The sequence below is a fragment of the Priapulus caudatus genome, unplaced genomic scaffold (genome assembly GCF_000485595.1).
Source record: "Priapulus caudatus unplaced genomic scaffold, Priapulus_caudatus-5.0.1 Scaffold2185, whole genome shotgun sequence".
In the NCBI taxonomy this organism is placed as follows: domain Eukaryota; kingdom Metazoa; phylum Priapulida; class Priapulimorpha; order Priapulimorphida; family Priapulidae; genus Priapulus; species Priapulus caudatus.
The window spans coordinates 25,641-38,232 of NW_014579246.1; the positions used below are offsets into that span (position 1 = coordinate 25,641).

General features: G+C 49.6%; 1 protein-coding gene across 1 annotated transcript in view; it reads left to right on the forward strand.

Moving 5' to 3' along the window:
- Nucleotides 1-12,592, forward strand: part of LOC106818364 (CUGBP Elav-like family member 2) — a 35,264-nt gene that overhangs the window by 16,505 nt on the left and 6,167 nt on the right. The window contains exon 2 of the mRNA XM_014823080.1: nucleotides 9,004-9,281. Coding sequence (XP_014678566.1) covers nucleotides 9,044-9,281 — 238 coding nt within the window. The 5' untranslated portion in view covers nucleotides 9,004-9,043. The remainder of the gene's footprint in view (nucleotides 1-9,003; nucleotides 9,282-12,592) is intronic.

Consider the following 12,592-nt stretch of genomic DNA (forward strand, 5'->3'; position numbering starts at 1 on the left):
GTAGTAGTAGTAGTAGTAGTAGTAGTGGCAGCAGCAGCAGCAGCAGAAGCAGAAGCAGAAGCAGTAACAGTAGTGATGTCACGAATCACGATCATCGATTATACTCGATTATCGGTTGAGCAGTGGCTCGAACCAAGCGCTTGGTTATCAAAATCCATAATCAATTTCATCAAAAAAAAACAAACTACTATACAAGTTATCCTTCATTAACATACATGTATTATACACACAGTAATAAACAGTGCAAAACAAACAATAAACAGGGCTAAACAAGCACATACATGCACACACGTACATGCACACGACGTTACGCACACGCAGGCATAATTCAACACCCCGAGTAACCGATTGTAACCGATCATCGGTTACTTGGGTCCAACCGATGATCGATTACGAAATTACAACCGATTGACAACACTAAGTAACAGTAACAGTAACAGTAACAATAGCAGTAACAGTAACAGTAACAGTAACAGCAGTAGAAGTAGCAACAGCAGCGTTACTTGTAGCAGCAACACCAACAGTGGCAGCAGCAACAGCATAGAGCCGGAAGCAACAGCGCGGCTTAATGAAAAGCGCGGCGTCGTCATCATCGCAGCTCTGCCCCCTACCGAGTATAGGTTCGTAATTGAATTCATGGCTGCTTCGCTTGATGCAACATGGGCTTCCAAACTGCGGCTGCTACTGCTGCTGCTGCTGTTACTAGTGCTGCTGCTGCTGATGATGCTGCTGCTACTAGTGCTGCTGCCGCTGATGCTGCTACTATTGCTGCTGCTGCGGATGGTGCTGCTGCTGCTGCTTCGGATGCTGCTGCTGCTGATGATGATGATGATGCTACTGCTCCTACTGCTGCTGCTACTACTCCTACTGCTGCTGCGACTGCTACTGCTGCTATTTCTGCTGCTGCTGCTGATGATGATGATGATGCTGCTGATCCACGTTGCGTGGGGTTTTTTCGTGCACAAAAAAGAGTTTGCCGAAGCCGCGATTTTCTTTCAGCGTGCTTATTATGACAAGTACACATGTAAGTGTCGTGTTATTTGTCAGCACTTGATACATGTGCCGTCACTGCCGTGACTGCTCGCCCACGATTTAGTAGAGTGGGCGGCGTGCGAAACAGAGTTAGACAGATTGATGTACGATAAGTCAGGAGAGAGGGGTGCGGTGCTAGTGGGGATTTGTCAGACTGTTCTTCTCTACCTCGCCTATAGCCCTCCAGCCCATCAGTAGCTCTACTATATATTGCACTATATTCCCAGTATTCTAGGGTGGTTCTTAACCTTTTTTGAGTCATGGACCCTTTTGAGAATCCGGTGAGAGCTACGGACCCCAACCCAGAAAAAATGCACATAAGCACATAAACACACAATTTTTATGCGCCTGGTTCACGGACCCTCTGAAGCCCATCCACGGACCCCAAATGGGTCCATGGACCACAGATTAAGAACCGCTGCTAGACAGTAACACTGAGATACTTAGTCCGCTTGCGACGAACAGAGTCAGTCACCCCTCGCTGGGCACCCCTCGCGCGCCACCGACGGACGGATCACTTACCGGTGATGACGATCACCCCATCCCCTCCCCTCCCCTCCCCGCCATCCCGCCCTCGTACAGTAGAGGGTCGGGTCTCACGTCTGCGACCGGGGCGAGGTCTCGGCGTCGGTCTGTCAGTCGGGTCTCGTCGATCGATCGGCACTCCTCGATCATATCGTCAGCAAGGTAATTGACTGATACTTTGCCTGCTGCTCGCTGCTAGTTTCAGGCTTCGCGAAGCCCCGTAATCATATTGGATTTCTGATCAGCAACTGCAGCCGGCGGCCAGGTCCGTGGTCGCCTACGTCACGGTGCGTGCGTGCGTGCGTGCGTGCGTGCGTGCGTGCGCGCGTCGGCTGGGCGGAGCACGGTGTCGTCATCGTTGTCGACACGCTCGGGCGTGTTAGCCGAAAGGATGCATCCTCCTCCCACTGACCTCAGGTGATGTCACTGACCTTATGTGATGTTATTGAATATGCGTGAGGATGTCACTAAACACGCGATGATAGTAAACGTGCTATTGCCGAACGTTTGTGATGTGTTCACAAAAACCTGATCGTCACCGTACGCGCATAATGTCAGAAAACACGTGGGATGTCACTAAAAACCTGATGTCACCAAACGTGAGATAACTGAGAAGGCATTATGTCATTAAAAACAGATGATGTAACTGACTGTACTTGATGACACTGTCACATTGAACCTATATATGTCAGTGACTTTAGATGATGTCACTGACTTTTGCATAATGTAACTGACGGACCACATACGATATCATAGATCTTGCATATCGGGACTGAACATCAATCGAGGCATTTGGTAATAACACAGAGTAACTGTAACGAACCGGACGTTGATAGACTGACGTGAGCAGCAGACCTACTGCTTACACTTGACTGACCACAGTAGCTGCCGGCGCCCATCTATCAGAGTTCCGGCTCTACCTTATTGGCTTCAGCTGAAGCTGACACATATAAAGCGGAGTCAATTGGGCCGTAATCTTCTGTACAGGAACTGTCGCCTAGGCCTCATCCACTACAGGGGCTGTCCCCTAGCAACAGCCGCCCTCATCCACTACAGGGGATGTCCCCTAGCAACAGTCGCCCTCACCCACTACAGGAGGTGTCCCCTAGCAACAGTCACCCTCATTTACTGCAAGAAGGGTGTCCCCTACTCCCTAGCAACGGTCATCCTCACCCACTATATGGGGTTTGTTTCTACTACCTAGCAAATTACACCCATAACTTGTAGGAAGGCTCCCCTCACACACGCTCACTGAACAGAAGTGGCACGCAGGTAAGCAGGCAGGCAGGTAGGCAGGCAAGCAGGCAGGCAGACAGGCAGACGCATATACAGGAAAATAGGTAGGCAGACAGAGACATACAGGGCCATCTTTAAAAAATTCTATGTTTGCTGTCCCCCCTCCCCCCGACCCATGATTTTTTTAGTGGGTAGGTAGGTAGGTCTTTTTCTTTTTTTGTGAGGCATAATAGTTATTTTAAGTCTGTCCTCATGTTTGCCACACATGCTTTGTGTTTCAGTCTTAACTATGAAGGATGTAAAAAAAAATGGAACCCAAAATTTAAAAAAAAACTTGGGTCGTGGCTATTTTCGTGGGTCGGTCGGAGGACAGCAAACATATAATTTTTTAAGGATGGCCTAGGTAGGAAAATACACGGGCAGGCAGGTCAACAGACGAGGCAGGCTGGTGCCGACACGCTCTCACGCTCCGCCGGTGACGGGCGACGTGTGTGTGATGATCGAACGAGCTGACGGCGTGTCGTACGCGTCGGGCGAGAAGTCGCAGCCGCGCGAACTAATCGTCGCGAAAAAATAACCTCGCGCAGCGAAAATGCGCGATCAACCTCGGCGGCACTAACGAATGATTCACCCACTGATCACGCCCCGCCGTCGCCTCCCCTCTCTCTGCTTACCTCCCCTAGCCAGGTGCCGCTGTGTGTGCGACCCTCGGCCGTGGCATGCCGTTCTGGTTCGGCAGTAATGTATGTAGATGTGCACTATATGCATACCCCTATAGATATCCGATGGTAAGCTACTAGAGTAACGTCTGCCTCGTTGCGATGCCGCAAAACCGCGCGGTGCGGCGGAGTGCGGTGGGGTCGCTAGCATCTGTCGGCGCTGCGCCTGGTTCCTCTCCGTCCTCGCCTAGCACTCTGGCGTCTTGTGTTTATAGTGGCGTAAACAACGACCGGCCGGGGAGAGAGAGGCCGATGAGGGGAAGATGTCGGTGCGTTGCCGCGGCAACGCTGTCCGGCATCTTCTACAGCCTCTTCCGGTGAGGAGGATGGAGAAGCCATACGAACGAGCTGGCGGCGATGCGATGCGCAGGGAGAGCGATTGGGCCGCCGCTAACGAGTGATTGCCTGTTCACTGGCGTTAATCCCGATTCGCCCCCAGGTCACGAATTTGGTCGTGGAAATACGGCCTAGCTGCTTACGTGACGAGTTTATCTACAGCACACGGTATACTTGTTAGGCTTGTCCTAAGCGACTCTCCTGAGGTGATCTGTGTGTGGAAGAGGCTCTTTCTAGAAGCACGGATAACGCTACCTTTTTATGTGTACACCTCGGGTTTGGGTCTATAGCCCTGCCCATACGATTATCTATTGCCAGCCTCTCACGCACGTTATGTAGCGTCTTCCAGTGCTACACAGCTAAGGGTTGTTCATTAAAAAAAAAATCGCTCTACATTTACATTTACATTTGTAAAACTCCGTACCGTCTACAAGAAATATATTCAAGAGCTCTATACGCAATTCGCAGGATGATTACTGAATACATAACTCGGACCGGTCGACTTTGTGTCGCTGAAATCGAATCAAGTGCGTGCGTGCGTGCGGTTGTGTTTGTGTGTGTGTGTGTGTGTGTGTGTGCGTGCGTGCGTGCGTGCGTGCGTGCGTGCGTGCGTGCGTGTATTGTGTGCACTGGATTTATCTTAACGACGCATGCTAATGGACAGCGCAATTTTAAAATGAAGTGAAGAAACATTATAGCGCTATCAATAGCCTGTTGTTACGTCATATAAGAGATAATTTCTGCTCGGCAAGTACCAATTACGTTGATGTACACTTATTACATGTATGTAGTCACTCTCATGATTTCTCATTGGAATCATTGATACGACAGAGAAATGCCTTAGTCACCACATCGTCCCATTATGCTTTTCCGACGTTGAGCTGGTCAATTCAGTAATAACCCACCGAAAATTGCTACTAAAAGTAAAAGCTCTCCAATTCCTAGGGGATAACCCCGCGCAGGGCCAATAAGCTGGGTCAAGATAACTGCGCCTGCATGCTACACCGGTCGCTACACTGCTGGCAGTCCCGCAGCCTAGATTTTGTCAGTAGAAAAAAACACGCCTAATTAATGTAAATAACCCTAAAAGAATTCCAATAAATAATCGAACGAAAATATCCCTTCGGGCGTAATCCGATCCACACACTCGGTTTATTTATTCAACGCGTAAAATACCCTATCCCACCGTTATTACTCCGTTAGATCGCAAAATAAATACCACCTCCTCTTCCTCCCCGTGCTCGAGTTATTCGTTCGGTCCTTGCGCTGTGAACCCGGGCTTGGCTGGGGAGAAACTGCCCGACTCCAATTTATGTGTCAATTTCGCGTTCGCTTTTCCTATTTATCCGCACTGATTCGTCGCGAAATGCCGGCGAATAAATGTTTCAGCGTCTTTAAAGCGCCCACTGACATGTTAGATTATGGAGATGCGCGTCCTAAAACCCTTGACAACGCTCTCTCTCTCTCTCTCTCTCCTCTCTCTTCTGTCTCGTCTCTGCTCTCTCTCTCTCTCTCTCGCTCATCGCTCTCTCTCTCTCTCTGTCCCCCCCTCTCTCTCTCTCTCTCTCTCTCTCTCTCTCTCTCTTCTCTCTCTCTCTCCTCTCTTTCTTTCTCTTTCTCGCGGCCGCTGCGCGCGAGTAAGAATGTGGATGTAGAGCGTCGTCAGAAACCCCTTCCGTGTGAAATATAGGTGACGTCGCGCGTGTGAACGGGGATTTTGGGGTGGGGTAGGAGGTGGGTGGGGAGTGGGAATGTGGGTGTATGGTGGGAGTCTACACATAGCTAGTGAGAGTGAGCAGAGGAACCAGGGTGGAGGGTGAAACTAGTAAGTTGATCTGTTCAGTGCAGAGTTTACAATACCCTGCCGATCGTCGCGGTAACTGGGAGAACGTGGTAGGAGACCATCTAGAGTAGTTAAAGTAAGAGTAGGGTAAAGTAGTGTAGAGTAGGGTAGGTAGGGTAGAGGTAGTGTAAAGTAGAGTTAGGGTAACTAAGTGAGTTAGAGTGGGTAGGGTAGGGTAGGTAAAGTAGAGTAGAGTAACTAAGGTAGAGTAGAGTAGGTAGGGTAGGATAGTGTAACGTAGAGTAGGGTAAGTAGAGTAGGAGATATGGTAGTGTAAAGTAGAGTAGGGGTTAGGGTGAGGGTAGTGTTAACGAGTAGAGTAGGGTCAGGTAGAGTATGGTAGTGTTAAAGTAGAGTAGGGTAGGTCGTAGGGTAGTGTAACGTAGGTAGGGTAAGGTAGAGTAGGGTTAGGTAGTGGAAGTAGAGTAGAGTAGAGTAGAGTAGGATAAGGTAGTGTGGAGTAGCCGTAGGTAGGGTAGTGTGGAGTAGAGGATGGGTAGGTTTTGTGGAGTAGAGTAGAGGTAGGGTAAAAGAGAGTAGAGTAAGGTAGGTTTAGGGTGATAATTGTGGGTGGTTCATAACTTATGGGCTGTCGTGAGCGAAAGCAGTGAGGGCGGGTGTGCATGGGGACAGACCACGGTTATGCGAGGGGTTACGCCTCGTTCGTCGAAACCACAGGAATGTGACTCCCTCAAAAGCTCGGATGTGAGCCAAAACAGAGAGAGGCAGCAGCTTCTCTGCATCTCTACCCGGATCTCCTGCTGCCAGCCGGAACGGCGTTTATTGAGCGTCAGACAAGAATCTGATGGAGGCTTTGCTCGCCTTCCTGCCGCGCTGCCTCACGCGCTCGCTCACACCGTAGACGGCTCGGGGGCAACCGGTGGCTGCCGCCCACTTATCTAACATCGTCTAGAATTACCTCTCGTAGAATTATTTTATAAGTATAATAATGCCGGATTCTTCCGGCGCAGAAAGAGAGAAGGGCGGAATTGTAACGTTTGGCATACCACATGCTGTATACGTAAAGAGAGGAGAGAAGAGACAGAGGAGAGAGAGAGGAGAGGGGGGGAGCGAGAGAGGAGACAGAAAGAGTTAGGAATGCGGGAGAGAGTTTGAGCCGATAGATGGGGAAAGAAGCAAGAGAAAGAAAGAGAGTGAGTGAGTGAGAGAGAAAGAAAGAGAGAGAGGGAGATAGAGAGAGAGAGAGAGAGAGAGAGAGAGAGAGAGAGGAGAGAAGAGAGTGAGTGAGTGAAAGAGAAAGAGAGAAGAGAAAGAGGAGGAGGAAGTAGGCGATAGATAGTGTTGTGCGTGGGGTAGGAGAGAGGGAGGAGCATACAACGCGCTGCTGTACTGGCAGCAATACTGGCTCACGTGTCGGCGGCAATCCTTAGATGTGAATGGCCGCAACAAAGCTCTCGTCCGTTCTACATAGCATAGCGATAACACAGCGTAATTCACAGCATAGACCGTGTTGTGCTGCGGTTTTTATTACATATTGCTCGCCTGTTTGCCTAAAATCAGTAACGGAGAAGTGTTGCCAGCTCAGCAGGTAGATGGTAATCATACCACTAATGTTTGCGTAGCGCGTGTACTGTGTATAGTGTAGGCTTCCAGCAGCCGACGCCGTGTGTGTTTGCGCGGTGTGTGTGCGGGTGCGGCTGCGTGGCTGTGTGTGTGTGTGTGTGTGTGTGTGTGTTTGCCAAAAAATACAGGTGATGAAGTGCCAGCGTGTATGTAATGTGTTCACCGCGCATTAGTTGATTAGCGCTCGACCGTGTACTTAGTCAAAAAGGTTGTGTGTGCGTGCCACGCGTTGTGTGTGTGCATGTGCGTATGTGTGCGTGTGTGCAGCGTGTGTTACATATGTCATTGTGTGTGTGCCGTGCGCGCGCGCGTGTGTGTGCGTGTGGCGTGCGTGTGCGTGTGTTATAAGCGTCGGTGTGTGCGAGCGTGAGTGCGGTGCGTGCGTGCATGATTAGAGTCTACTGGGGCAGTACGTGTCACTCGGCCACCAATGCTTGCGTGCACCGAGTGTGTCAAGGCCGTGAGCTGCATGTGTGGCAGTAACCGTGCTACCCTGTTTGTTTCTCGCCGGGTTAATGACGTTCCAGTCAGGCTGGACCTTGCCCCCGTCTCTCCGCCCCCTGTGTCAACACACGCTCGACGACGCCATTACCTCAACCACGATCTGTCCAAAGATTGCAAGCAAACACGGTGTCGATATTACTAGAGCAGCAGCAGCAGCCGGTAATAACTCGCCAGGCATCTTCCTCTCTCTCTCGCGCGCGCTCTTTCTCTCTCTCTTTCCCCCTCTCTGTCCTCTCCATTTATCTCCATTTCTGTCTTTCTTCTCTCTTTCTCTCTCCTGTTCTGTCTCTCTTCTTTCTCTCTCACTCATTTCAGTCTCTCTCTCCTCTCTCTCACTAATTTTCTCTTTGTTTCTCTCTCCTCTCTCTCTCTCTCTCTCTCTCTCTCTCTCTCTCTCTCTCTCTCTCTCTCTCTCTTATCCGCTCTCTCTGTCTGTCTCTCTTACTCTCTGTCTCACTAATTTTCTCTATGTTTCTCACTCTCACACACATTCTCCATCTCACCCTCTTTTCCCTTCTTTCTCCGTCTCTCTCTCTCTCTCTCTCTCTCTCTCTCTCTCTCTCTCTCTCTCTCTCACTCTCTCTCTCTCTTCCTTGCTATTTTTGACTTTCGCTCTAGACTGGCCGACAACACCTGAACACCTCGTGTTACAACTGAGAGGATTTTCCACTTTTATATCCCCTCCTCCCCCCATCACTACGATGGAACCTAGAGGATCAATCTGTCTTCATCTCCTACCCGCACTGTTGCTGGACCGACCGATTTCAAGAGAGCACCTGTTGCCAAAACCGAGAGCGAGCAAGCGAGCGAAAGAGAGAGAGAGAGGTCTCCTAGAAGGACTCCATCTTCTTGCTTGTCGCCAGCTACATCCGACCACGTATAAGAGAGCATCTGTCGCCATAACCGAAAGAGAGGATCTAGCTCTCTCTTTCTTTCTTTCTCTCTCTCTTCATCTCTTCCTCTGTTGTCATCAAGCGTACCCGGTCATGCGCGAAATTGATTCCTTCGCTGCGGGGGCATCTTCTTTCTCCATCCCCCCCCCGTTCGCTGCGAGTCGTTTCACAGCTAGAGAATCAATTGCTGTGACTGCTAGAGGATGATTACCTCTCTCCATCTTCTCCGCCCGTCCGCTGCTAGTCCGTGGACAGAAAAAATTAATCCGTCGCGGCGACCGCGAAAATTGCGTAAACTCAACAGCGCCGTTCTCTTGTTCTCTCCGCGCAGATCTCTCCCCGCACCGCCAGCGTCGCCAGCGTACCCCGCCATGAACGCCAACGCCGACGTCGCGGTCGCGGTTGCCGTGACGACGTCGCAGCCGCCACAGCCGCCGCCGCACGCGCACGTCAACAAGCAGGATGGGCCGGACGTTGACGCGATAAAGATGTTCGTCGGGCAGATCCCGCGCAACATGGACGACAAGGAGCTGCGCGCGATGTTCGAGGCGATCGGGCCCGTCTACCAGCTGAACGTGCTCCGCGACAAGGTGACCAGCCAGAGCAAAGGTAAGCATGGCTCTATACCTGGTAAGGTTAGGGGTGTGTGTTAGGGTTAGGGTCGGGGTTAGGTGTAGGGTTACAGATTGTGGTTAGGTGTAGGGTTACAGGTTGGAGTTAGGTGTAGGGTTAGTTTTACAGGTTGGGGTTAGGGTTGGGGTTAGGTGTAGCGTTACAGGTTAGGGTTAGGGTTGGGGTTAGGTGTAGCGTTACAGGTTAGGGTTAGGTGTGGGGTTGGGGTTAGGTGTAGGGTTACAGGTTGGAATAAGGGTTAGAACTGTCTGTCTCTGTGCTGCGTGCCCAGAAACAAAACCTCATCTTGTCGTGTTATTTATTTATAGGCCAGTGAATACGAAACATGCCGCAGCTAAAAGTGTGAATAAAAATTTTTATGAACAAAGAAACGAGCAATACATAACACGGGTGCGTGTGTTAAATGCTTCTGTACGCCTGCAAAAAATACTCGCCAGCGGGTTTAACAATATAACTGAAGTAATACAAGCTGCTAGATATGTACCGCCTTGTGCATATTTTGTTGGTTCCCCGGGGGGTGGTTGGACGCAGCAATTTAAATTAATTAGCATAAACCAACGCACGACACGGTCACAATGATGTACGTTTGAATTCATCCCGACAGATTTCAAACCACACTCTGCATGCTTACATGCGTGCGTAAGTGTGATAGGCTAAAATATGGGAAATTTAACATTTATATACTATTTACATGCTGTTCTAATGGTCCCGTCGGTGCTGTATACGTCCGCTGGTAGTGGTAGTTATGGGCAGAGAAATGAGGAGGCGGAGAACGCGCGCACGCACGCACGCACACCCACATGCACGCGCTCATACGTAAGAAAGAGGGAGAGAGAGAGAAAGAGGAGGAGAAGTAGGCGATACGGATAGATAGTACTGTGCGTGGGTAGGAGAGAGGGAGGAGCATATAACGCGTGCTGTACTGGCAGCAATACTGCATGGCTCACGTGTCGGCGGCAATCCTAGATGTGAAGCGCAACAAAGCTCTCTTCCGTTCTACATAGCATAGCATAACACAGCGTAACACAGCATAGACCGTGTTGTGCTGCGGTTGTTATTATTACATATTGTCGCTGTTTGCCTAAAATCAGTAACGGAGAAGTGTTGCCAGCTCAGCAGGTAGATGGTAATCATACCACTAATGTTTGCGTAGCCGCGTGTACTGTGTATTAGTGTAGGCTTCCAGCAGCCGACGCCGTGTGTGTTTGCGTGTGTGTGTGTGTGCGGGTGCGTGCGTGCGTGCGTGTGTGTGTATGTGTGTGTGTGTTTGCCAAACATACAGGTGATGAAGGTGCCAGCGTGTATGTAAGTGTGTTCACCGCGATTAGTTGATTAGCGTCGACCGTGTACTTTAAGTCAAAAGGTTGTGTGTGCGTGCGCACGCGTGTGTGTGTGTATGCGTGTGCGTATGTGTGCGTGTGTGCATGCGTGTGTTACATATGTCATTGTGTGTGTGCGTGCGCGCGCGCGTGTGTGTGCGTGTGCGTGCGTGTGCGTGTGTTATAAGCGTCGGTGTGTGCGAGCGTGAGTGCGTGCGTGCGTGCATGAGTAGAGTCTACTGGGGCAGTACGTGTCACTCGGCCACCAATGCTTGCGTGCACCGAGTGTGTCAAGCCGTGAGCTGCATGTGTGGCAGTACGTGCTACCCTGTTTGTTTCTCGCCGGGTTAATGACGTTCCAGTCAGGCTGGACCTTGCCCCCGTCTCTCCGCACCCTGTGTCAACACACGCTCGACGACGCCATTACCTCAACCACGATCTGTCCAAAGTTGCAAGCAAACACGGTGTCGATATTACTAGAGCAGCAGCAGCAGCCGGTAATAACTCGCCAGGCATCTTCCTCTCTCTCTCGCGCGCGCTCTTTCTCTCTCTCTCTCTCCCCCTCTCTGTCCTCTCCATTTATCTCCATTTCTGTCTTTCTTCTCTCTTTCTCTCTCCTGTTCTGTCTCTCTTCTTTCTCTCTCACTCATTTCAGTCTCTCTCTCCTCTCTCTCACATAATAGAGAAGAGTATGACACCGTTTTAACAGCGTTTTGCATAGTTTTCAACTTGTAAATATTCTATCAATATGTGAATAACTATATATTCAAACGTTACCTTGTTTTCGTCTATGATTCTCCCTTATTCATATGACACCACCAATTTACCTGAAAATCGTATGTGTTCTTCAAAAAAAGTTCTTTGAATTCGACACGGTTTCACACAGTTTTCCCAAACTTTTGCATCTCCGCGGTCAAACTTTGTTATCGTATTACTGGTATTAGTGTTCTATTGTCTCTGACGGGACGCTGGGGGCTGTTGGGGACATTAGGCATCGAATTGTATTCAGTTTGTATTGCGTTTCCAGCGTGCTAAAAATAAATGTGTGCTCACGGCGAGCTAGCAGCTGATTTGAGCTGTGTTGCCATCGTGTTCCTGATGATATTAGGAAGCGAAACAAGTGCTGTTTAGTGTTACTGTGGTTACCTAATATCAGGAGTAGATAATTATACTATTATCTATTTACCTATTATCTACTCCTGCTAATATCCTCAACAGCCCCCAGCGTCCCGTAGTTACAACCTGGTGCTGCCGCCGCTATATCAAGTTTTGCCGCAGAGATGCAAAAGTTTGGGAAAACTGTGTGAAACCGTGTCGTATTCAAAGAACTTTTTTGAAGAACACATACGATTATCAGGTAAATTGGTGGTGTCATATGATTAAGGGAGAATCATAGACGAAAATAAGGTAAAGTTTGAATATATTTATTCACATATTGATAGAATATTTACAAGTTGAAAACTAAGCAAAACGTTGTTAAAACAAAACAGTGTCATACTCTTCTCTATTATGTACTATTGAGAGAGAGAGAGAGAGCGCGCGCGCGAGAGAGAGAGAGATTGTTGACTGTGAGGGCCCTATTGGGAATAAGTATGATGTGATCGCTCGTGTAAGGCGCCTGTGTTTTAATTAGGCCTCCAGGGCGACACCTGCAAAGATGCGACTTGTGCGCGCATAATCCCGCAGCCACCCGTGTCAGCAACTCCCTGATGCAGTTAGAGCGAGGTACGGGGGCGTGGGGCCATAATAAAAATATTGTTTGTTTGCCCTCACCCGACCTACTCGCCAAAAAGTCCATCCGTCCGTCCGTCCGTCAACATTTCGCTACGGTCAACGATAACTCAGGAACCGTTTGACCCACATGTTTGAAATTGGGTATAGTTGTTATTGCTATGCTCCCATATTAAACGTCCTATTTTGAAGCACGTCAGTCGACGTACTTTCGAGCCACGTACGGCAATTTTTTGG